General features: G+C 34.2%; 3 protein-coding genes across 7 annotated transcripts in view; all 3 read left to right on the forward strand.

The window, feature by feature from the left end:
• cnksr2b (connector enhancer of kinase suppressor of Ras 2b) overlaps window positions 1-6666 on the forward strand; it is a 57024-nt gene extending 50358 nt beyond the window's left edge. For all 4 annotated transcript variants that reach the window (XM_051093317.1, XM_051093321.1, XM_051093319.1 and 1 more), the window contains 2 exons: window positions 1647-1846; window positions 5716-6666. In XM_051093317.1, coding sequence (XP_050949274.1) covers window positions 1647-1846; window positions 5716-5766 — 251 coding nt within the window. In that variant the 3' untranslated portion in view covers window positions 5767-6666. The remainder of the gene's footprint in view (window positions 1-1646; window positions 1847-5715) is intronic.
• Window positions 6667-11538: 4872 nt separating this feature from the next.
• On the forward strand, window positions 11539-21947 carry sms (spermine synthase). Its single transcript, XM_051093785.1, has 11 exons — window positions 11539-11734; window positions 13522-13642; window positions 14197-14284; window positions 15829-15893; window positions 16008-16183; window positions 16279-16433; window positions 17459-17548; window positions 18840-18954; window positions 20077-20156; window positions 20244-20359; window positions 21426-21947. The coding sequence occupies exons 1-11, from the start codon at window positions 11689-11691 to the stop codon at window positions 21454-21456; spliced, it is 1083 nt and encodes a 360-aa protein (XP_050949742.1). The 5' UTR covers window positions 11539-11688; the 3' UTR covers window positions 21457-21947.
• A 1351-nt stretch (window positions 21948-23298) lies between these two features.
• The window catches only part of ppme1 (protein phosphatase methylesterase 1), a 6285-nt gene continuing 4639 nt past the window's right edge, over window positions 23299-24944 (forward strand). For both annotated transcript variants that reach the window (XM_051093919.1, XM_051093920.1), the window contains exons 1-2: window positions 23299-23559; window positions 24806-24897. In XM_051093919.1, the coding sequence (XP_050949876.1) occupies window positions 23477-23559; window positions 24806-24897 (175 nt within the window). In that variant the 5' untranslated portion in view covers window positions 23299-23476. The remainder of the gene's footprint in view (window positions 23560-24805; window positions 24898-24944) is intronic.

Here is a 24944-nt window from a genome sequence, read left to right on the forward strand (position 1 = left end):
AATATTTAATAATAATAATAACAACATTGTGGAATTTTATTCATCTTTTATTAAAGGTCAACCAATATACATTTTGATACAATTTTATAAAATGTAATAATAATAATAATAATAATAATAGTAATAATAAAAACAATAATTTGTGAATACAATATAATTATTAATAATTAATCTGACAATAATTAATCTGATTATTTAAACATTATAAATTCAAACCTTTTTAGTGAATAATAATAATAATAATAATAATATTGTGGAATTTTATTAATCTTTTAATAATGGTCAACCAATACACATTTTGATAAAATTTTATTAAATGCAATAATAATAATAATAATAATAATAATAATGTAATTTGTTAATTATTTATAAATATTAGTAATTAATCTGATACTGATTATTTCAATATTAAAATGTTAAACCTATTTTTATTCAGTATTAATATTTAATAATAATAACAATAATAATGTAGAATTATTGTAGAATATTGTAGATATATATTTTACAATATTATTGTACAATATTGTAGAAATGTATACATCTTTTAATAGCCTATATATTGGTAATAATAATAATAATAGTAATAATAATAATAATTTTTGTAATTAATCTGATACTGATAATAAATCTGATAATTATTCTGATTATTTTAACATTATTTTAAACCTTTTTCTATAAAGTATTAATATATAATAATAATATATCTTTATATATTAATTTTTGTGTGCGTACAGAAAATTGTTTTCATCCTTGTTTTGAGCAACGTGTAATTGCTAAGCTTTACATTTCCCATCTAAAAAATACATTTTGTTGGATCAGTTGAAAGGTGTCTAATAATAATATTGAATGTAATTTACTAAAAGGCATTACAATCACAATGAGAATCACAATTCTGCACTTCTGTACTTTTAAGGATGGCTTGATCGCAACCTGGCAATATCTGTACTCACCGTTACTGCTTTTTATTAAGTGTCATGGCAAAACGTCATTGAGAGGATGCTGCATTTTGCTTGAGTTATTTGTATTGCAGCCTGTAATGATGAACATACTGTTGCTTGATTCAGATGCACTGTAGCTGCAAATCCCAGCTGAATACCCATCTCCCTTAAGACCTCCAATAGCCTCATATTAGGTGCAGTCCTTCTAATCCAGCGTGACAGCTCTCATCCCTGTCTATCCTTTTGCATCCCTCCTTTCTGTTCCACACATTCACCGTTTCTCAGAACTAAACTGTGCCTCAAAGCACACGAGGAGGAGTCCCTTCAGTCCACGTTAATGTCGTCTCAGGACGGAACAGAGGAACGTGGCTTTAGGGCCGCTCTCTCTCTTCATACCACCCCGAGATCCCTGATTGTCACTTTAAAGTGTAATTCCCTAATGAAAACAGCTAATATGATAATTACAATAATAGCAAGGGTTTTTAACCTTAGACGAAAAGACAGAGCTGAGAATCCCTGTTATATACTGTATAGTGTTGGATTTTAAACCTAGCCTATATTAACATGTATTTAATGTATTTACATGCCTTATGATGATTATTTAAATAACCATTATTGATACCATTTGTTTTAAATTTTAAATCATTTTAGTTGTGGCCATAATAATGGTGTATTGCATTGTAAGTAACTCTTCAATGCCCTCTGTAGGTTCAGAGCGGGAGCGCAGGCACCAGGCTGACTCATTGGGGGATTTGTACAGGGCTCTGGAGAGGACTAATCTATCGCCTGTCAATGAGCACAGGTCCTCTTCTCGATTAGAGTACAAGCGATCGTTCGTCCGCCGCTGCAATGATCCTTTACTCAATGAAAAGCTGCACCGCCTGCGGATTCTTCAAAATTCATTCAAGGTACAGCTTTCACCGGTTGAAGTCCTGGATTATTGCTTTCCTGAAGCAACCTGACCACAAAACACATTTCATAGCATAAGTGTAAGATACATTTTTAAATTCCAAAATTCTAACCTAACGTTTATACACATGACGTACATTTTTTTTTAAAAAAGACGTCTCTTTTGCTTACCAAGTCTGCATTTTTTTTACGAAAATACAGTATTATTATTGTAAAATAGTAATATAGTAATACTGAAAAATATTTGAACACCATGAATATTTAAATTATTATAATAATCACAATCGTTGTACACAATCAGTAGTAAATGATTAATAATTATTTAAAATGTATGCAATACTGACTATTTTTAATCAATATTCAGAACTGGTTTTAGTTCTGGTTAATATTTTAGTATAGTAATATTTCAATTTAAAATAGCTGTTTTTTTATTTTAATATATTTATTAAAATATTAAAATATATTTATTTTCAGCAGCCATTAACTCCAGTCTTTAGTGTCACATGATCCTTCAGAAATCATTTTAATAATGATTTGGTGTTCAAAAAAACATTTCTTATTATTATCAATGTTGAGAATAGTTGTGCTGATGAATATTTTTTTGGAAATCGTGTTTTTTCATGATTCTCTACTGAATAGAAAGTTTAAATCGACAGTATTTATTTGAAATATAAATAATTTGTAACATTATCAATGTCTTGTCACTTTTGATTAGATTAATGCATCCTTGCTGAACAAAAAAAAACATTTTTTTTTAATAAACCAATCGCAGTCTGAACTTTTTTTAACATTCCAAGCCAAATTATTGTATTATGAACCCAAATTAATTAAGAATGAATAATAGTACAGTATATTTTAAAAATTACTATGAATGTAGATTAATAAATGCTGTTCATTCTTAGCTCATTATATCTAATGCATTAACAAATTAAACTATTTTTTAAAGATGTCTCTTTTGCTCTCAAGGCTTTATTTATTTGATCGAAAATACAGTAAAAACGGTAATATTGTGAAATAATATTTCAATTTAAAATTCTATTTGAATATATTTTAAAATGTAAATTACTGCTGTGATGGCAAAGCTGAATTTTCAGCAGCAATAACTCCAGGATTCAGTGTCACATGATGCTTTTTAAATTATTTTAATAATGATTTGGTGCTCAAGAAACATTTCTTATTTTTATCAATGTTGAAAACAGTTGTGCTGATTAATATTTTGGTGGAAATCATTCTTTCGTGATTCTTTGGTGAATAGAAAGTTTAAATCAACAGCATTTATTTAACCATAAACCACTTAAACCACTTTTAAAGATGTCTCCTTTGCTACCCAAGACTACATGTATTTGATTGAAAATACAGTAAAAACAGTAATACTGTAAAGTAATATTTCAATTTAAAATAACTATTGTCTATTTTAATACATTCATTAAAATGTAATTCATTCCTGTGATGGAAAGCTGTATTTTAAGCATCATTACTTCATTTTAATAATGGAATTTTAATTACTTATTTTAAAAATGAAACATTTCTTATTATTATCAATGTTGAAACTAGTTGTGCTGATATATATTTAGGGGTGTAACGATACATGTATTCGTACCGAACCGTCACGGTACGGGCATCTCGGTTCAGTGCATGAGGCCAACGAACACAGGCAATTCACCCTCAGTCCATAAGGGGGCGCCCGCAGTAATGCAACACTGTTTGATAACCACCGGCAGAAAAACAGCGAATGCCAGGAGTTGCACACTAGTGATGGGAAGTTCGGATCATTTTACCGACTCGGACCTTTGAGTCTCATTCAGCAAAATGAAGGAATCTTTTTTCGAGTCATTTCGTTCATTTTAGCAAAATATAATTAAAATGTTACCTGTTACCTCCCTAACACATCCACTGCTTATACAAACGTTGATCACACTACAAACAAAACAAAACTATAATGCTATAAGAAACAGAAAAGATTAGTTCATTGTTTACCTGGGTCTTTAGTCTATGATTAGCTCACCTCACCTCTTATCTGACAAGTTTTTCGGGTTTGAGTCGTTCATTCATCACCTGACAACCCAATTAGCTAACCAACGCAGTCTGAGCCGGAAAAAGAATTGATTAGTTCATCTCTCGAGTCTTCGGGTTTGAGTCATTCGTTCATCACATGACAGCCCCATAAGTTTAACCTATGCAGTCTGAGCCGGAAAGAGAATTGATTAGCTCATCTCTCGAGTCTTCGGGTTCAAGTCGTTCGTTCATCACGTGACAGCCCCATAAGGTGAACGAACGACTCTAAAAACCCGAAGATTCGAAACAGGTGAACTAATTCCAGTACAGGACCTAATAGGATGTTGCGTATGCATGACTGAACAAATCACTCCCCCGAGACGACTCGTTCATCCCGAGTCACATTAAAGATTCGTTCAAAATGAATGAATCGTTCAAGAACGACCCATCACTATTGCGCACTTGTAAACAAAGACCACTAGACAGTGACCATGTGGTGATTCTGAACGCGTCTCTCACTGACAAAGGAGTGTAATGTTACTTTAAAGACTTGAGCACTCAACTGTCTGCGAAATGGAGCTTTGTGCTCTTGTATCCTACTTCTCTCATTCGGCACAAATCCAAATATTCCATAATATTTCCATATTTGCAATGCATCCAAATGCTAAACTATTATTTATTATGTAAATTATAGACTTTGTACTTCAGTCGCGGTCTAACGGTGACACAGTGAGGCGGGCGCGCTAATGTTTGGATCACTGTGTTTTATTTTGGTAAAGTACCAACTGCGTTGTCAAGTTAGCAATGCTGTGTTTGTGTGCGCCGGCGCGATTATTTCAATTTTCCTCATACCATCAAAATCAACTTAAACAAAAAACACGGCCCACAAGGCTATCGCATCAACAATTTTTTTTAAATAACTCTTAATACACACTCACATTCTTAATACATTTTTTAATAAACCAATCACAGAACGTTTTTAACATTTCAAGTCAGTTAATATTAAAGGGATAGTTCACCCAAAAATGAAAATTCTGTCATTAACTACTCACCCTCATGTCGTTCCAAACCCATAAGACCTTCATTCATCTTCGGAACACAAATTAAGATATTTTGATGAAATCCGAGAGCTTTCTGACCCTGTATAGACAGCAACACAGCTGACACATTCAAGACATGAGGGTGAGTAATTAACGACAGAATTTTCATTTTTGGGTGAACTATCCCTTTAATTAATGTATTATGAACGCAAATTAATGAATAATAGTACAGTTTATTTTAAAAAACTACTATGAACGTAGATTAATAAATGCTGTTCATTCTTAGCTCTCATATGATATCTAGTGCATGATATGATATCTAGTGCATTAACTAAAGTTAACAAATGAAACCATTTCATAAAGTGTTCTCAGTTTTTGAAATATGCGAATCAAAATCAACCTGATAGCCAGGCATCATCATGCAATTTAACTAAATTGAAAAAAAAAAAAACATTTGTCTTCCACAGAAAAAAAAGTGGCATGTACATGGTAGATGATGACATAATATTCCTTTTAAAGCAAGTGATCTTCACTGGGTGAAATTTATTTCAACCGATCAAAGACAAACATATTTTTATTTTACTTTATAATCAAAGATGCAAACATTTTTTTGAAACATGCCTTAAAGCTTCTGATTGGCAGCTTTAAATGCAATACATTTCTTTGTATTTTTACCAGAGGCATTTTTTGGGCATGGCTTGCACATCAAAAAACTAGTCTATCTGTGCTTTCAGCTTTGAAACAACGTCTTTGTTTTCTTATGATCTTATGATCATAGACGTGCGTTGCATAATTTAATACACATCACTAATCGCAGTGTCTTGTTTTGACAGGATATTCCTCTTCAAGAGGCAGAGACTAAGATCATCCATCGGGACGTGTAGCCAGAGACCCAGAGAACACAGCAGGGCATTTCAGCACCAGGCATTTCAGCCATATCTGCTAAATAAAAAACAAAAAAACATTCGCTCTCTTTCCCTGGAGGGTTCATCTTAGTCGCTTTTATCAAACGTCTACGTCTTTCCTAAGGAATAGTTCTCACTTTTACTCTGTTACAGCATTTCCTCTCATTGCACTCACTTTCTTTGCTTTACGTTATTGCATATGCTAAATATCGGCATTGATTTGTACGTAAACTTCTTTTATCTAGAATTTTTTTGTGTTTGTAATAATGACTTCGGCCTCCATCCGAGACCAAATAACTGCACTTCCAATGAACTCTCTACCCTTGTCTCATGACTGAAAGAAAAAAAAAACACAGGGAAAGAATAAAACTACTGATATAGAAATTATTTTCTTCTAAATCTGATTTGCATGGCCATTGTCTGGTTATTAGATTTTCTGTCTGTGATGTGTCTTAACTGAGCTTCACTGAAACTAACATTTTTCAATGGTAAATGTAGTGTGCGAGCAGGATTGACAGGATGCGATGATTGCGTGTCTGTGTGCGGTTGTGAGTGTTGAAAGTCTAGGTTTGTTGTATATAATGTATGTTGTAATATTCTGACCGTTTGCACCCTAGCAGCAAGGTTCTTGCAATAATGTTGAACTAAAACGATTAATTAGTTTAACACTGTCTATTTTTGTAAGCATGATATTTATTGAGATGTTTGTACATTGTTTTGTATGCTCAACTACGTGTTATCTGAAGATAACTGCAAGCGTAAATTCCTTTTCATGTGTTCCTCAAAGATCTTTAACAAAATGAAACTTTCATGTGAAAGCACCAGTGTTCTAGTATCTCCAAAAAAGTAATTTTATCAATAAATTGTTTGATGTTTTGACATTAAGTATCAGTGTGACTTGTTTGGTGCCTCACGTGTGAAATTTTGTATTTTGTATGGTAACTATTTGAAGGGTTGGTACATCAAAACAATACAAAGGCTAAATTATACATGACAACTGATGAAACATAAATGTGCAATCTTAAATCACTGCATAATCATCTCAAAATCATCTAAGGCTGATATACTAATGATGACAGCTGGGCTGTGCTTACAGTAACTATTCTACAGTGTTGGGGAGTAACTAGTTACATGTAACGGAATTACGTAATTTGTTGTAATTAGTTACAGTAACTGAGAAAAAATGTGTAATTAAATTAGTTACTTTTGAAAAATGCAAAAGTACATCTCAATTTTTTCACACACCCACCCCCACTTACAGATTTAATTGACTTCTTTCATAAATTGCATTGACTGCTCTAAAATGAGACGCCAATGTTTCGGGAGTTTAGGACACAGAATAGGACACATGCTTATTCGATAACTGTTTTATTTCCAATTTGGGTTTATGCCTAAACTTTATTTTTTAAGATAAGGCATTGTTAGATGCTAGTGTTTTCTGTCACAACTATGCAAACATTTAATTTCAAACCCAGTATCATAGCTATTAAACCATTTCTTGTTATGATGTTATTTATGTTATGATTTTGTTATGACATATAGCGCAAGTGCGCTCACGTTGACCTGAGTTCGATTCCCGTCTCGAGGTCCTCTCAAAGCTCTTTCCTGTCATCTCTCTACTGTCCTATCACAATAAAAGGCATAAAAAGCCCCAAAAAATAAGTAAAAAAAAAAAAAAAAGTCTGAATTTGTGGTGGCTGTGCTTTAAATTAAATTATTACACAGCTCAGGGTCATTCGGGGCAACTTAAGTCAGTGCTATATGCTTGATAATTTTTCTTGGTGGAAGCTTTGCGTTTGGTTAGCTAATAAAATATTACTTGCTCTGTTGTTTCATACAAACGCAGCTGCTGACTTTTTTTTTTCTTGTACACTGTAATGGATTATAAGATAACTAACAAACTAGTACTACTACTTAATTATTTATGTGGTGAAATGTTGTGTAAGAAAACTGGTATGACTGCACAGTATCCCTAAAATGTTTGAACTTGCTGTTTGCTAGCAACTGATTTCTTCGTGGAAGCTTTGCGTTGAAATATTTAAACTCAGATCAGTGTTTCGTGTCTAATAATTTTGACACGAAACATCTAAATAATCTATCAAGCAGCTGTATGAGGTAATGTCCATTCAGCCAGTTGTTATTGCAAAGTAAGAATGTATATTATCCCTTACTTATTATAATCTTAATTCAAGTGATAAAGAATTTTGAAAGTCTGACAGTAATCAGTGTTGAGTGCTACTGTAAGCTTAACTCTGCCTGGTTTAAATGTTTCAAAATCAACAACATTAACAGGTGAAAATATCAGAAATTTAGAAAAGTAATCAAAAGGTAATTAAAAGTAATAAGTTACTTTAATAAAGTAATTGAAAAGTTACAGTACTTATTACATTTTAAATCGAGTAACTTGATTCATCTGTAACCTATTACATTTCCACAGTAACCTTCCCTACTCTGCTATTCTAGGCATTCAATGCACATGCCCATAAACGTGCCACTCATTCTAGTTCAGCTGGTAATTAAAATGCTTGGATTAAAGCCAGCATTATGAGGGAAATGATTTGAATGAGAGCACTCTTAGAAACAGTGCAATGAGAGAGGTTTTCATTCAGATCTGAGTACTGTCTGCGTTTAAATGACACAAACAGAAAAACCAGAACTGTTGTTCTGTAGTAAGAGGACAGTATTGAGGGCAGTTTCATGCTCAGTCAAACTTACCACGGCACTATCGTGTTTTTTGGACATGGACCATGATATTCTCTTAAATATCAGTTGGTCTACCTTAGAAACCCTGGTAGATTAATACAGTAATCATTCAAATACTACTGAACTACCATCTGACAACAAACAGTCATAAATTAAATGTTAAATGTGCTGATTTCTGTACATCATGAACATTTCGAGTTCATATAGGAAACGTGTAAACATATTACTACTTGAAAATTTCTAGGTGGGAAAAACACCTACAATTCATACACGAAACAATACCTCACAAAATAGCATTCGAGTCGTGTTTTTAGTCTGAATAACCGAACTGATTCGCTTAGCGAATTAATCTCGTTCACAATTAAAGAGTGAGCAAGAGGATAGTTATTAATCCAACATAACAGGCTAAACACAACTAAAATAACATAAGGGCATTACTATTGTTTTTTGCATATGTCCTAGCTGTTGAGTAAATGACTTTTGCAGTTGATTAAAATGACTTTCTGCTAGTTGTCCTAGCAGATGACATATCAATGAAAAATAATATATCTGCTTTGTTGTTTGTGTAGAAAACTTGTTAAACACGCTTACGGGATTTTAGTAAATATGTATACGCAAATCCTAAAAAATGAGACTTTAGGTCAAGAATGAAACGATTAAAATGACTCATTCAAAATTCCATGACTTACTCACTTTTGACGCCACCTGTGTAAAGATAACATGCAGAAAGGCCACTGAACGAGTTACTGAACACATTTTGAAATTATCACAGACATAATTAGACACAGACATTATTAGAGTGTTTGCTCATCTGCAATATGTCTATAGGACGTTTCCTATCAGATGTCAAATAGACGTCTATTAGATGTCTTTAAGATGTTAATAATTTAGAATGTATGTAAAGCTGACATCTTACAGACGTCTGTCAGATGTTTGTACACAGCAGATGCTTTATAGATCAAGTGATCTTTAACAGACATCTTGCAGACGTATGTGTGCTATCTGGGTCTATTATCTTTTGAATCCCACAATAATATTTAAAATATTAGTACACTTAATATATATGAAATCATCATTTATTGGGTATTTTCAATTGGGAGGTGGCTGTCCCAAACCCTATAACACTAAATTTCAGCTTATGAAAATGATATTGAAATATTTTTTGTTTCCATTGTTGCTTTTAGAAGTATCTTTTTGATTCTTTTAAAAAATATTTATTTTATATTTTCTTTGTAAATTCTGAAACTTTATGTAAAAAAAATAAAAAACTGTCCCGCCATACGGCACTGTCACGACCGAAACATGTCATCATTGTTTCGGTTCCCAGATAGCACACAGACGTCTGCAAGATGTGTGTTAAAGATCACTTGATCTGGAAAGCATCTGCTGTGTACAATGTCTGTAAGATGTCAGTTGTACATACACCTAAATCATAAACATCTTAAAGACATCAAATAGATGTCTATTTGACATCTAATCGGAAACTTCCTATTGATGTTTTGCAGATGAGCAAACAATATAAAAAATACCCCTTGCAGATGTCAATGAAGACGTCACATAGACGTCTCCGAGATGTACCTGTGCTATGAGGATAGTGACAAAAGGAAACACATTATCCTCATATTTGGGGGAAACAAACTAAATTTTAGTACAGTTATGCAATTTTTTTGTATTTAAGTATTATATATTTTTGTTTTTATGCAAGCTAAAATTTTGTAATGGGATGTGGTCAGTACCAAAACATTACTTTCACTACCGAAAACGTTCAATCACAACCAAAACATGGGATTTTTTTGTCAAAAATAAAGTATACTGAATTATCAACTAAGATGTTATGATAATTCAGTGTATATTCAAACGAATGAATCCTTAACTTGAAATCAGTATGATCAACTTTTTGCCTTTCACAAAGAAAAACCGGATTCAAAATACAACAAATACAACAAATCTCATAAATTACACTGTTATTAGTTTACCTGTAAAATAATAATATTAATAATAATAAAATAGCAAAAAATATATGTTTACAATGCAGATGTAAGAAAAATCTTATCAGGTCAATATAACTCTTCTAATTAAATGATTCCCTGATATTAGATGTTTATAATTTAGAATGTATGTAAAACTAACATCTTACAGACGTCAGTCAAATTTGTACACAGCAGATGCTTTCCAGATCAAGACATCTTGCAGACGTACATGTGCTATCTGGGTTATTACTGTGTTTCAGTAGTGACAAATCTGAAGAGAGGACAAATATTCTAAAACTTTCTGAAAATACAATATGAGAATAAACCCAGCAGGCACTGGACGTCTATATAACGTCAGGTTGACGTTGGACATGATGTCGGACAGACGTTGCATTTTGGTTGAGAATGAAATCGTGTTGACATCAGTATTTGACGTCAATTTGACGCTGACTTAATGTTGGATTTTGGTTACACAACCTAAAAACAACAAAATATCAACGTCAGCTGACATTGGTATTGGACATCAGTTTAACGTTGACATTAAACGTTGAATTTACATTGAATTTTGGTCAGCCGATGTCGCAACCGAAATTTAACCAAATATCAGCGTCTTATGACGTTGTGTGCCTGCTGGGAACTGCACAATTACTAGAAATGTGTACATTGGATATTATACAATTTGCATACATAAAATTTTCACTAATCCACTAATCTACTAGACTATTACGTACAAATGGATGTACCCAGCTAACACTTTTTGGTTCACAGAATGTTCTGGGAACGTTCTTTAACAACAGAAGCTAGAACTAATCATTTGGGAAATTTCTGTGTAGGGTCCCTTTAAGTTGTCACATACAAGAACCCTCTCTGGTGGATGATTAGCTTTGGGTTACGAAAAAAGAATGAACAGAGATGTCCCCAGGACATTCTTATTAATGCCAACGTTCTATCTCTGCTGAGTATATGTTAAAAACTCAGTTAAAAAGGTATTGGTGAACGAATCTCTGTGAAAGATTCGATTCGCTGAGATGAGTCAACCTCCCCAGCAGCACTACCACCCACTTCCGAGCTCGAGTCAGTGAGACAGACAGACAGAGCGCAGCAGCGGCAGCGCACACAACACACCTCCCTCCGGCTTGACCGCTCTCTCTCCCTCTGTCACCACAGACTCTCCACCGATTCACCACCGGCTGCCTCATCCAGGCATGGCAGACGGCTTTACCCCATCATGGCAGTGCTACATTACACCCTTGACTTCAAGCTCCGTGCGCCAGGTAAATTTAAGTGAAATGAATGAAGGGGGCTAGTGGAAGAAGAGAGGAAGAGGAGGGCTCGTGTTGCACTGCAGACGTGCGGGCCTCCTCGCAACTGCTCTGTAAGCGATTTATTGTCTCTATAATAGCAGCGAGGCTGCAGTCCCGCTGCTGCATTGCCGAGACGGGATGCATGTGTTATTGCAGTCGAGCGTAAGGCTTCTTTTGTTGTGCATGTTCTTCTGACGTTTGCTCTGATAAATGACCTTCTGGGGGTAGCATAGCGGTGTTAGCAGAGGCTAATGTCGGCTCTGTATTATGCATTTGAATCAAGCTCATATGTGAACATACATTTGTACTAGCAACCGCGGCGCATATTAACACAAATATTTCCTGTAACGTATTGTTAAGAATGCACAGCGCGTAACACCGTTTAGGCACTAGTCCCGTGTTTACATGACATATTTTTGAACTAGAAGTGTTTTTCTGTATGTTGACAAGCTCTGATAGTCTCTCACCTCCTATGACAGCCGTGCCTCTATTTCACTTGCTAATAATATCACAAGCCGATAAGAAGAGTATTCCATACTTGCATACTGCAGCGATAATACTTACATATTATGCACAAATATGCCTTATTAATCTGTTTTGCGAGCAGTGTCACAGGTGCAAACTATCATGTATTGTCATTTTGGATTTATATTAGATCAATTTACTGCTGAATATCTGTATGTTACAATTCACCCTACTTTATAAACAGTAGAATGAATAGAAATCAATATGAATTGGCTTGTTTGGGTAGACTATGTGCGTAACTAGGTTAAAATTGATTGTTTTGCAAGATATCCTTTTATGCAAGAGCAGTTTGAATTCCACAGTTATATATATTTTATCATATGTGACCCTGGATCACAAAAACAGTCATAAGGGTCCATTTTTTAAAAATAAAAATGAATTTTCTACATCGTATGAAAGCTGAACAGCTTTCAGTTAATGTATGGTTTGTTAGGATAGGACAATATTTGGCCGAGATACAGCTATTTGAAAATCTGGAATCTGAGGGTAGAAAAATATCAAAATATTGTGAAAATTGCCTTTAAAGTTGTCCAAATTAAGTTCTTAGCAATGCATATTGCTAATCCAAAATTAAGTTTTGATTTGTTTACGGTAGGAAATTTACAAAATGTCTTCATGGAACATGATCTTTGCTTAATATCCTAATGATTTTTGCAATAAAAGAAAAATCTATAATTTTAACCCATACAATGTGTTTTTGGCTATTGCTGCAAAATATACCCGTGCTACTTAAGACTGATTTTGTGGTCCAGGGTCACATATTTAATGAACACAAACTCACTTAGCTTAGCTTATTTTATTAAAAAATGAAAATTATTTATTCACTCTCATGCTGTTCAAAAGTTTCTTCTGTGGAAAACAGAAGGAGATGTTGTCAGTTACGTTTTCAGTTCTTAAAGGGATAGTTCACACAAAAAAAGAAAAGTCTGTTATCTAATCATCTTCATGTCTTTCCAAAAATGTATGACATATTTTGAAGAATGTTTCACATATCTTTTAAAATATCTTCTGTTTTTCATCAAAGAAAAGTGTAAGTGATGACAGAGTTTTTATTTTTTCATTTTTGGGCTGAACTGTACCTTTAAGTAGTTTAGGAAACATAATTAGATATGCAAATGAGCTGAACCACATGCAGAAACATCGGTTTTAGTGTCAGCCGTCTTCAGTAAAAAGTTCTTCTTTAGAAGCTTAGAGGATAAATGAATCTGTCTGTTTTCTCTCTCTCTGTTCAGCTGATGTCTCTGCGACAGTGCGTGGCCTGCAGTCTATATTTCAAGAGCAGGAAATGACAGAGAATGTCCACGACTCAGAAGGACACGGATATCTGGCAACCTTTGTTGGCAAGAATGGCAGGTGAGCTCTTTTGGCTCTTTCTCAACATACCACTGTATGCAAAAACTCTTGAGCAAGTTTTGTTTAGCTGAAGGGGGAGGAACCTGAATTTGAATGATGAATGTTTGCCCTTCCATTATATCATTTTTTTTTAGCAAGTTTCCTCTCCATCAGGCCATTCCATGGAGTTTTTTCATTTTTGCTGTGTAACAGCTAAGCATAATGTTAAAACCAACTGACGACATAAACGCCCTACTGAAAGCACCAGGTGTGCTCCTGTGTTCAGACACTCTTTAGGATGACCATTGATTGGCCAGTTAAGTGCATCCTCTGTGCAACAAAGGATAGCATTTAGAAGAGCGCAGGGTCATTTTAGTGGCTTTGTGCATCTGATCTAAAGGCTTTGGCACTCACTTCCTGTTTTGTGTGTGGCTTGCTGTAAACACAGCTGTTGGGGCTTTGTTTAGGCTTAAGCTGGAATGAATCTGGCCTGAGCGCCGCATATCACTTTTTGGTCAAGTTTTATCTACAGTTTTGAGGTTTTAATTGTGCTTCCGTGTTTTGATTGTGATCAGATTGGCCATCTTACGAATGCACTCCCATGGTCTGGTGACCTTTGACCTGCAGTGTCTTGAAGGGGACGATGTAGCGCAAGTGGACAATGTGAGTTAACAGAATGTAGGTGCTATCAGGATTGATAGAGATACTAGAGATGCATGATAACTGAATATTAATCTTAAAAATACTAATATTTTTCCCTAAACTCACTTGTAGCATTTAAAACAATTGACAAATGTCACACATTTCCAATCACCATACTGCTTTTAAAACTGGGATGTCTGATTTTAAAGAGATAGTTCACCCAAAAATGAAAATTACCTCATGATTTATTCACCCTCAAGCCATCCTAGGTGTATATGACTTTCTTCTTTCAGATGAATACAGTCAGAGTTGTATTAAAAAATGTCCTGGCTCTTCCAAGCTATATAATTGTAGTTTAAATATCACAAACACATCGTTTTGCTTCAGAAGGCCTTTATTAACCCTCCGGAGCCTGGTGGAGAACTGTTTATGATGGATGGATGCACTTTATTGGACTTCAAAAAATCAACACCCATTCACTGCTATTATAAAGCTTGGAAGAGCCAGGATTTTTTAAATAAAACTCGAATTGTATTTGTCTGAAAGAAGGAAGTCATATATAACTGCTATCTATATAAATAGATTTTAAAATGTAATTTATTTCTGTGATCTCAATGCTGAATTTTTAGCATCATTACTCCAGTCACATGATTCCTCAGAAATCATTCTAATATTCTGATTTGCTTCTCAAATACCTTTATTGTTATTATGTTGAAAACAGCTGAGTAGAATGTTTTCAGGTTTGCTTGATGAATAGAAAGTTCAGCAGAACAGCATTTATCTGAAATAGAAATCTTTTGTAACATTATAAATGTCTTTATCATCACTTTTGATCAATTTAAAGCATCCTTGCTAAATAAAAGTATTCATTTCTATATTTTTTTCCCCCAAAAAACAATAAAATTATACTAACTCCAAGCTTTTGAATAGTATAGTGTATGATGTTAAAAAAGCTTTAAAAAAAAGATGTTTGGATCTTTCTATTCATCAAAGAATCCTGAACAATATATGCAACTGTTTGAAATATTGATAATAATAATAATAATAAATGTTTCTTGAACAGCCAATCAGCATATTACAATGACTTCTGAAGGATCATGTGACACATAACGATGCTGACAAATTTAGCTTTGATCACAGAAATAAATTACATTTTAAAAATATATTCATATAGAAAGCAGTTATTTTAAATAGTATAATATTTCACAATATTATTGCTGTATTTTAGATCAAATAAATGAAGGTTAAAAAAAAACTTTTTTTTACTGTTCAAAAACGTTTGACTGGTAGTGTACACCTAGGATGGCTAATTTTCATTTTTGGGTTAACTATCGCTTTAAGAAAGGCATCATTTGCATTTGTTCTTTGTCATTTGATAACTATAGGATGCAGATTTTTGGATGAATAGAAAGTTGAAAAGAACAGCATTTGTTTCAATTACATGCATGCTTGCTTGTGACCTCAGATCAATCAGAAGGCGAGAGTGATTCAACAACTCCAGAATGTGTTTAGATCCTGTTTCTCTTTATTTAGAAGGTCGTTATTAAGACAATATTTCTTTGTAGCTACTGAATGCACTGGAGAAGAAATTAAAGGCTCTCCTAGATGGAAATATCCAAAGGATCAAGAGGTATTTTCATTCTGAATCAGTTGCCATAAATAAACCTTCATTGTTTACTCACCCTTGTGTCGTGTATCCTGTGAAACTTTATTTTTAACTGTTGAACTGAATGTGTTCTGTCAGACTCCCAGCGCTGATTCGAGGCAGTGATGTGGACCGATACTGGCCCACGGCTGACGGCAGGCTGATGGAGTACGATATTGATGAAGTTGTGTACGAGAAGGACTCCGCCTACCAGAACATCAAAATCTTGCACTCGCGGCAGTTCGGCAATATGCTCATCCTTAACGGGGATGTCAGTAAGTAAAAACAATCTTGTTTATTTACTAAATGAGAAGTTTCAGGGTTATTGTGTCATGTAAACACATGCTAATTTTGTGTGCTCAAATGGCAGATCTGGCAGAAAGTGATCTGCCCTACACTCAGGCCATTATGGGCAGTGGCAAAGAGCACTATGCTGGAAAGGAGGTACTAATTCTGGGAGGAGGAGACGGAGGGATTCTTCATGAGGCGGTGAAGCTCAAACCAAAGATGATCACCATGGTTGAGATATCCTTTGTGCAAGTTGCATAAAGTGCTTGAAGTATTTGAATTTGACTTATAATTTGACTTATATAAGACCTGGAAAACCCCTGAAAATATCAATATTGAAACGCATTCTATCTATGAAATGCGTTTAATTTTTTCAATAAGCAGAATACACACTTTTTCCAAAATTTTCCCGCTTATTTCAGTTAATGTCATAAAAACTAATGCGCTAAACCAGTAGTAGTATTGACAGTATCATGTAAACATGGCTGAAGATAATCGAATCAATTGATCGAATCAATTAAATGAGTCATTTACGCTCAGATTAATTCAAATGTATAACTTTGATCATTGATTTCAAGTGATTTACTAGCAAAAACCAGATCAAAATAAAAGAGCCATTTATTTTCGAATTTCAGCATTGCTTTTAATGATTTTCAAAGATTCATTTTCAAATCAGTTAAACCACTGTGTTGCAAAATGATTCACTTTTTCGAAGCACTCCAGTCGGATTGCGTATTGCAACTCATTTGATTTAGATCGGAACTTCTGAGTGGGTTCGTGAATCTTTTGCTGCAGGTGGGAACTTCAGAACGTTGACCGCGAATCATTTGATTTAGATCGGAACTTCTGAGCGGGTTCGTGAATCTTTTGCTGCAGGTTGGAACTTTGGAGCGTGGATCGCGAATCATTTGATTTAGATCGGAACTTTGGAGGGGGTTTGTGAGTCTTTTACTTCAGATTGGAACTTCGGAACGTGGATTGTGAATCGTTTGATTTAGATCGGAACTTCGGAGCGCGAATCATTTGGTTTAGATCAGAAATTTGCATATCTATTAATCTTTTTTTAGAATTTAAAAGCTAAGACATTGTTTGATAAGTGAGATCTCTGAAGTCCTTGAAAATAAAAAAAAATAGTGCTTCAAAAGACCTTGAAAGTCCTTGAATTTCATTTTGTAGTATCTGTATGAACCCTGTTACATGGAAAAAAACTGTAATTTGTCTGACTGGTTTTAGATATGTACTTTCCTTAAGTGAATATTTACATTGATGAGCTGGTGATTGATGGATGTCGGAAGCACATGAGGAAGACATGCGGGAATGTTTTAGATAACTTAAAGGGAGATTGTTATGAGGTAAGGATTGAATTGTCTGTGTGGTGACATTTTTTCTGTTAAAGCTTTTATTTGTGTCAACCATGGTTACCAAACATACCAGCAAAGCTTCAGTTTGTAACTGTACACTTCCATTCAAAAGTTTGGGATCGGTAAGACTTTTTGTTTTGTTTTGTTTTTGAAAGAAGCCTCTTATGCTCGCCTAGACTCACCAAGATCAAAACTATAGTGAAATATAAAATAACACATAAATAATACATTTTTGTCATGATTCTCTAATGAATAGAAAGTTCAAAAGAACAACATTTATTTGAAATAGAGATGTTTCGTCACATTATAAATCTCTGTACTTTCACTTTTGATTTGAATTTTTTAATTTAATGTTTCTTTGCTGAATAAATGTTTTAAAGGGATAGTTCACCCAAAAATTCTGTCATTAATTACTCACCTTCATGTCATTGCAAGATGACCATCATTCATCCTCATAACACAAATAAAGATATTCTTGACAAAATTCGAGAGCTTTCTGACCCTGCATAGACAGTAGTGAAACTGACACATTCAAGACCCAGAAAGGTAGTAAGGATATTGTTAAAATAGTCCATGTGACATCAGTGTTATAACCTTAATTTTCTAAATTTTTTGGGGGGGGTTTGGGCGGAAAGAAAAAAAAAACAGTTTCTTCTCTTTCTTGTCAGTTTCCGCCGAGCATTCACAAAAGTACCACAACGCATCTTGTGAATGCGCGTCAAAGACACAGAAGAGAAGAAATTGTTGAATAAAGTCATTATTTACATCATTATATAAATTAAGGCTGAACCACTGATGTCACATTTGATAACTGATAAATATTTTATCGATGTCTTTACTACTTTTTTATGGGCCTTGAACTTGTCAGTTGTGTTACTTTCTATGCAAGGTCAGAAAGCTCCCAGATTTCATAAAAAAAAAAAAATCTTAATTTGTGTCCCAAAAATGAACGAAGGTCTTACGGGTTTGGAACGACATGAGGTGGGTGAACAATCCTTTTAATTTCTTTCTACCTAGAATGGTAGTATTCATTAGACTGTATTACACATTCTCATTCGTTTGTCCTGTTTGTCCATTCATTCGTTGCTAAACATTTGTAAGCTCAAAGTTACAATGAGGCCCCTTTCCTGCTTTTGAAACAAGTGCAATGGAGACAGTTGAGGGAAATTACCCAAACTCTGGGCGACTGCCAGCCTTTTTTATTACTAACAATGAAAGTGTATTTCCCACAATGTATATATCACTTTTAATTTATTTCTCACTTTCCGCTTTTTTGTTTCAGATATTGGTTCAAGACTGTGTTCCCGTACTTAAAAAGTTTGCAGAGCAAGGGAGGACGTTTGATTATGTCATAAATGACTTGACAGCTGTCCCCATTTCCACAGCACCTGAGGAAGGTTGGTGTACGGCTAGACATTTTTGATTGAGCATTACAAGTTAGGGGTGGGGGAAAAAAACGATTCACATCCCAGATAGCACACGTACGTCTGCAAGATGTCTGTTAAAGATCTCTTGATCTGAAAAGCATCTGACAGACGTCAAATGTCAGTTTTACATACATTCTGAATCATAAACATCTTAAATACATCTAATAGACGTCTATTTGACATCTGATAGGTAACGTCCTATAGACGCAGATGAGAGAACACTACAAAAATATGTCTTGCAGACGTCAAATAGATGTCTTTAGTTTTCAGCGAGGGCAAGTGTTTGGAAAAATTTTATATCAATTATTGATCTTTTGTTATTATTAGAAGTAGGTGTGTGCTCAAATAGTGAAAATGTATCAGGAAAGGCATGAAAAACAGCTGCTAGCTATTTGTTAGCGGTAGCCTGTTACATTAAAGTACATAATTATAGGCTATATTTTACTTACCACATAAAAAAAGTAATGAGAGATGACTGATATGACGATGGTGAATGATTTGCAGATCCTGAGCACCACTGACAAATATCTAATCTTGTAAAATATGTGGTAAGTACGTCTACTTCCGTTCCATGTGATTGCTAATCTCAAAAGTGAAAGCAAAACACATGTGGTTAAAGCAGTTTCAATGCCGCGCATATTAATAACAGGTCCCTCATGCCTGCAGTTTGTATACAGTAAAAGTACCAATGTAACTGCGAGAGAAAGCACTGAAATATATTTTCCCTCCCATCTTGTATTTAGGGGTTTCGTAGTACGCTATTTCCTTTCCAAACAAGGTATGGTCAGACACAGCCCTACTGGGAAGTGTAAAATATTTTTGATGTGTAGTTAATAATCAATAGGAAACACTGTTCTCTTGAGTCAGGACTACCCATACTATAAACTGGTGTGTTTTTGTATTAAAATACTGGTGCGTTTGATGTCCAGTGTGCACAGAAGGTGTGATTAAAAATTGAGAATCGTGATTAAAAATTGAAAATATGTGAATCGATCCCCAAGAATCGATCTAAATCGAATTGTGATGTACCGAATGATTCCTACCTCTATTACAAGTATTAAATTGGTTTATTTGATCTGTGTTTTTGTATAGATTCAACATGGGAATTCCTGAGACTCATCCTTGACCTCTCCATTAGAGTTCTGCGGCCTGGTGGGAAGTACTTCACACAGGTGAGAGGGGCACGTAGTTAAATTTACTGTGGAGTTTTGCTGTTTTTTATTTTTTTAATATGCTAATATGTTATTTTCTGTTTGCAGGGTAACTGCGTGAATCTGACTGATGCGCTTAGTGAATATGAAAAGCTTTTGGGGAGACTTTCATGCAAAGTGGATTTTTCCAAAGAGGTGGTGTGTGTTCCCTCATATATGGAGCTGTATCCTTTTTGAATTCAGTTCTCTCATGGTGAAATACACTACTGGTCAAAAGTTTTTAAACAGTGAGGTTTTTAATGTTTTTTAAAGAAGTCTCTACTGCTCACCAAGTCTGCATTTATTTGATCCAAAGTATAGGAAAAACTGTAAAATGTTGAATTTGTTTACAATTTAAAATAACTGTTTTCTATATGAATATATTTTAAAATGTAATTTATTCCTTTGATCAAATCTAAATTTTCAGCAGCATTACTCCAGTCCTCAGTGTCACATGATCCTTCAGAAATCATTCTAATATTCTGATTTGCTGCTCAAAAAACATTATTATTATTATTATGTTGAAAACAGCTGAGTAGAATTTTTTCAGGTTTCTTTGATGAATATAAAGTTCAAAAGAACAGCATTTATCTGACATAGAAATCTTGTGTAACATTATAAATGTCTTTATCATCACGTTTGATCAATTGAAAGCTTCCTTGCTAAATAAAAGTATTAGTATCTATGATTTCTTTCTCAAAACAATTATACTGACTCAAAAGCGTATGAATTGTATAGTGTATAATGTTACAAAAGCTTTTATTTCAGATAAATGCTGATCTTTGGATCTTCCTATTCATCAAAGAATCATGAAAAAAATGTACTCAAATGTTTTAAATATTGATTTAAATATTGACAGCATATTACAATGATTTCTGAAGGATAATGTGACACTAAGCTGAAAATGTAGCTTTGCATCACAGGAATAAATTACATTTTAAAATATATTCAAATAGAAAGCAGTTATTTTAAATAGTAAAAATATTTCACAGTATTACTGCTTTTGCTGCATTTCATATTAAATAAATGCAGGCTTGGTGAGCAGAAGAGACTTCTTTAAAAAACATTAAAAATCGTACTGTTCAAAAACTTTTGACAGGTAGTGAAAATTATATGTTAAATGATTTATAATTTTGTGAACTGATAAACACTTTAATTAATTTGTTGTCGTCCACTAAAACTTTGTCAAGGAAACCCTCATAGACGACCTCGTATCACATGAATTGCCTGTTCCTTAACATGTCGACTCAGGTGGGTGTTTTACACCATCTGGAAGAAGTAATGTCTCTTCCTCCTTCACTCTCCTCCAAGTCCTGCCGGAATGTGAAGACTTCTCCCTCACCCTCTGATGCACTGAGGGGAGACGTGCACATATCTCTCCAAGCACTGTTTCCATTTCTACTGTCCCTTCACGTCCAAAAATTAACAGCCTTTTTGTTTTTTTTGACATGGCTATTTGCATTTTTGTGTTTGAAGTTTCAGAGAGATCGTTGTTTTGTTTGTTTGCCAGTGTTGGTTTGATGTTGTTTGCATGGAGTCCTCCAGGGAGCGCTGTGGTGCGGTGTGTGAGTGACACTGCTGATGATACTGAAGTTTGGAGGGTGGCGAAGCATCCAGACATATTTCTGACTCCTGCCTTTGAGGATTTGCTCTTATGATTCAGATTTTACAAAGCAATTTGTGTTTTACGGTAGCTCCACAGTTCTTCTTTTTGTTGGCCTTTGTGTTTGAATTTATTTGCATCCTTTTGTAACTGTGGCTTGAGTGTGATTTGATTCATGGTGCTTCACAGAGAGTTTATTGGCAGTGTTGCATTCTGGGATTTCACTGAATAGTCTATTGAAGGCCCTAAATATGTCTTAAAAGGGAAAAAAGTCCTTGCTGTGGCAATTTTCATTCTTGTTTTCTTTTTACTGAACTGTGAATGTTTAATTTTTTTATTATTAGCACAAACTAGGTCCAAAGTAGGTTTCCCTGCTTGATGTTTTTGCAAGGATATATTTTTTTTATAGTAAGAAAGAAGATTTTACTGAATGTAGGCCACTTAGATTCATGCCCTTTTATCCATACGGTGCTTCGTTGATATTATTTATTTTATTTTATTTTACCATACCAGTGATCCTGCCCTGAAAAGTAACTTCTGTTAATGAGTGATCATCTATTAAAGCAGTTGAGGAGAAAAATGTCTGACCTCTTCTTTTGTCTGTTGTCTGATCCAGTCCTATGAAAATACTGTATTATTATTATTATTATTATTATTATTATTATTATTATTATTATTGCGATTGCTACTTCTCATAGCGCTGTCAAAAACCATAGTGTAAGTAATAATAATAATAACTGCAATACAATACATGTTTACACTACTTTGCGTAATGAAAAGAAATTGGTTTTCAGCTAACATTTTAAAGTCTTAACATTTAATATAATAAAAAAAACTTTTTTTATTTTAATTAATTTAAATTAGTGCTGTCAAACGATTAATTTTACATATGTAATGGGAATATTTATGATGTGTATATATAAACACATGTATATATTTAAACAAAATATGTTTCTATATTAAATATATTTTTATATAATATATATTATATGAATATAAATATATACATGTGAATACATTTAAATATGTTCAAAATATATACTGTAGGTATGCATATTGATATATACATATTAAACATACACAGTACATGCACATGTAAACAGACACTTTTATTATTGGGTGCGATTCATCTCGATTAATCGTTTGACACCACAAATATCAGCGTTTTAGAATTTTTAAATTAAAAAATTCAATGCTAATATTTATTTTAATGAAAATAACGGCTACGCTATAAAGTAGATGTTACATTAAAGCTATAAAAGGTGGTTATGGATTTCAGAAAAGGTTCAGGTATCACTTCGTGATATTTACAACGCAGTCCATATCAAGGCACTGACGATGATCAATCTTTATCATCCTTTGTATTGCATTACGTCATATTTTTCAGGCTGGTTTACGTGCCAAGGAGCTAAACCTGGTGTTTTCTGTTAGTTGTAGTTTTTTCCCATGCGCCGTGACGTCAGCGTCAGAGTTAAGAACCCGTTAAATGACTACATTTCCCATAATACACGCTGGGCAAAAATACTGGTGGGCGGAGACTACTTGTGTGAACATAGATTTCTGTACCTGTCTGCCGATCTAGCCTAATTTATCGTTAATTTGTAAAGTGTACGGCTGTACTGTTTATAGAAGAGGACTCGTATGGTGCAAAGAGGGCTAGACGCTTTACGTGCTCAAAGGGTTTTGTTTTCCTCGCACCATGGAGAAACAGTTGCATTTGAATTTGCTAGCCTCCAAACCCCCAATGGCAGGTTTGCAGTCGGGATCTAAATTAAGAATGGGGTGAGTTTACGCTTTAATCACATCATTTAATCATAATCATAAGCTCGTTAGTGCATACACGGTGTTTTAGCAACCCTATCGATGAGAGCTGTTAGCTGTCACGATCTAGAAGATCCATAAAGTGACGAGGCATAACTGTTATCGGGGTCTGTTGCTTATTTATGTGTTTAACGTTTAAAGCACGTCTTAATCGCTAAATGCCATGAATGATTGTATTTTGCTTCTCTGACTGTCTACGGTCCCCTCCTGCGCCCTGTGTCTCATCCAAACACCGCGATCACGACTCACCGAACCGTTCTTTTGAGTCGAATCTTTTCAATCAATCGACTGAATAAATTCACAAAACTTGTATAACATATACGACTCGTAGAAACCGAGAACAAGTGAGTGGGCATAAAGGAAATTGCTAGAAATGTTGCAAATAAAATGTTTTAGAAATGTGTTTAATACATGATTGTACTTGATTTATCAAACCACATGCAAACAAGAGTTGGTAAATTATTACCTAACACGAAAGATTTGTTTAAATAGTTGAACCAAAAAAATGCTGAAAGTTTACTTACCCTCAGGCCATCCAAGATGAGTTTGTTTCTTCATCGGATCAGATTTGGAGAAATTTAGCATAAGTGGATCCTCTGCAGTGAATGGGTGCCGTCCAAACATCTGATAAACACTTATCACTAATACACACAAGTAATCCGAATGACTCCAGTCCATCAGTTAACATCTTGTGAAGTGAAAAGGTGTGTGTTTGTAATAAATCCATCATAGACGTATTTGACTTCAAACAGTTGCTTCCAGCTAAAACAAGAGTCCTTTATCCATAATATAGCTTTCTTCAGTGAAATCTTGTCTGAATCAGGAGAGAAATATGCACAGATCAAGCACTGTTTGCAAGTGTAAACAGTCTGAACTAGTTTGAAACAAATATGTCAGTGGATTTGTGGACAAGTGATGGATTTTTTTCACAGGAGTAAACATTATTATGAATTACGAATTTGTTTTTTGGTCAGAAGCGACGGTTTGAAGTTAAAACGCCTTAATGAGGGATTTATTTCTCATTTATGAACTTTAATGAGACAGGCTTTTCATCAATAGCTAGCCTTTCTTCTCACTGATGATCATTTTTACACTTTATCTGAGCTCTGTATCCTTTTGATCAGTCGTTTGAACTGGGACAACCAGGATGTTACAAAACTTGGATGTTACTTTAAAAACTGTATTTTGTTCTCTTCTGTCTGTGCAGACCGGGGAGAAAACGAGATTTTACTCCTCTGCCCTGGAGCCAGTACTTTGAAACCATGGAGGACGTGGAGGTGGAAAATGACAACAGCAAAGACATATCCTTTGTTTAATTGTTGTGAATACTCTTGGCAAATGATTGA

The sequence above is a fragment of the Labeo rohita genome, chromosome 21 (genome assembly GCF_022985175.1).
Source record: "Labeo rohita strain BAU-BD-2019 chromosome 21, IGBB_LRoh.1.0, whole genome shotgun sequence".
NCBI classification, from domain to species: Eukaryota; Metazoa; Chordata; class Actinopteri; order Cypriniformes; family Cyprinidae; genus Labeo; species Labeo rohita.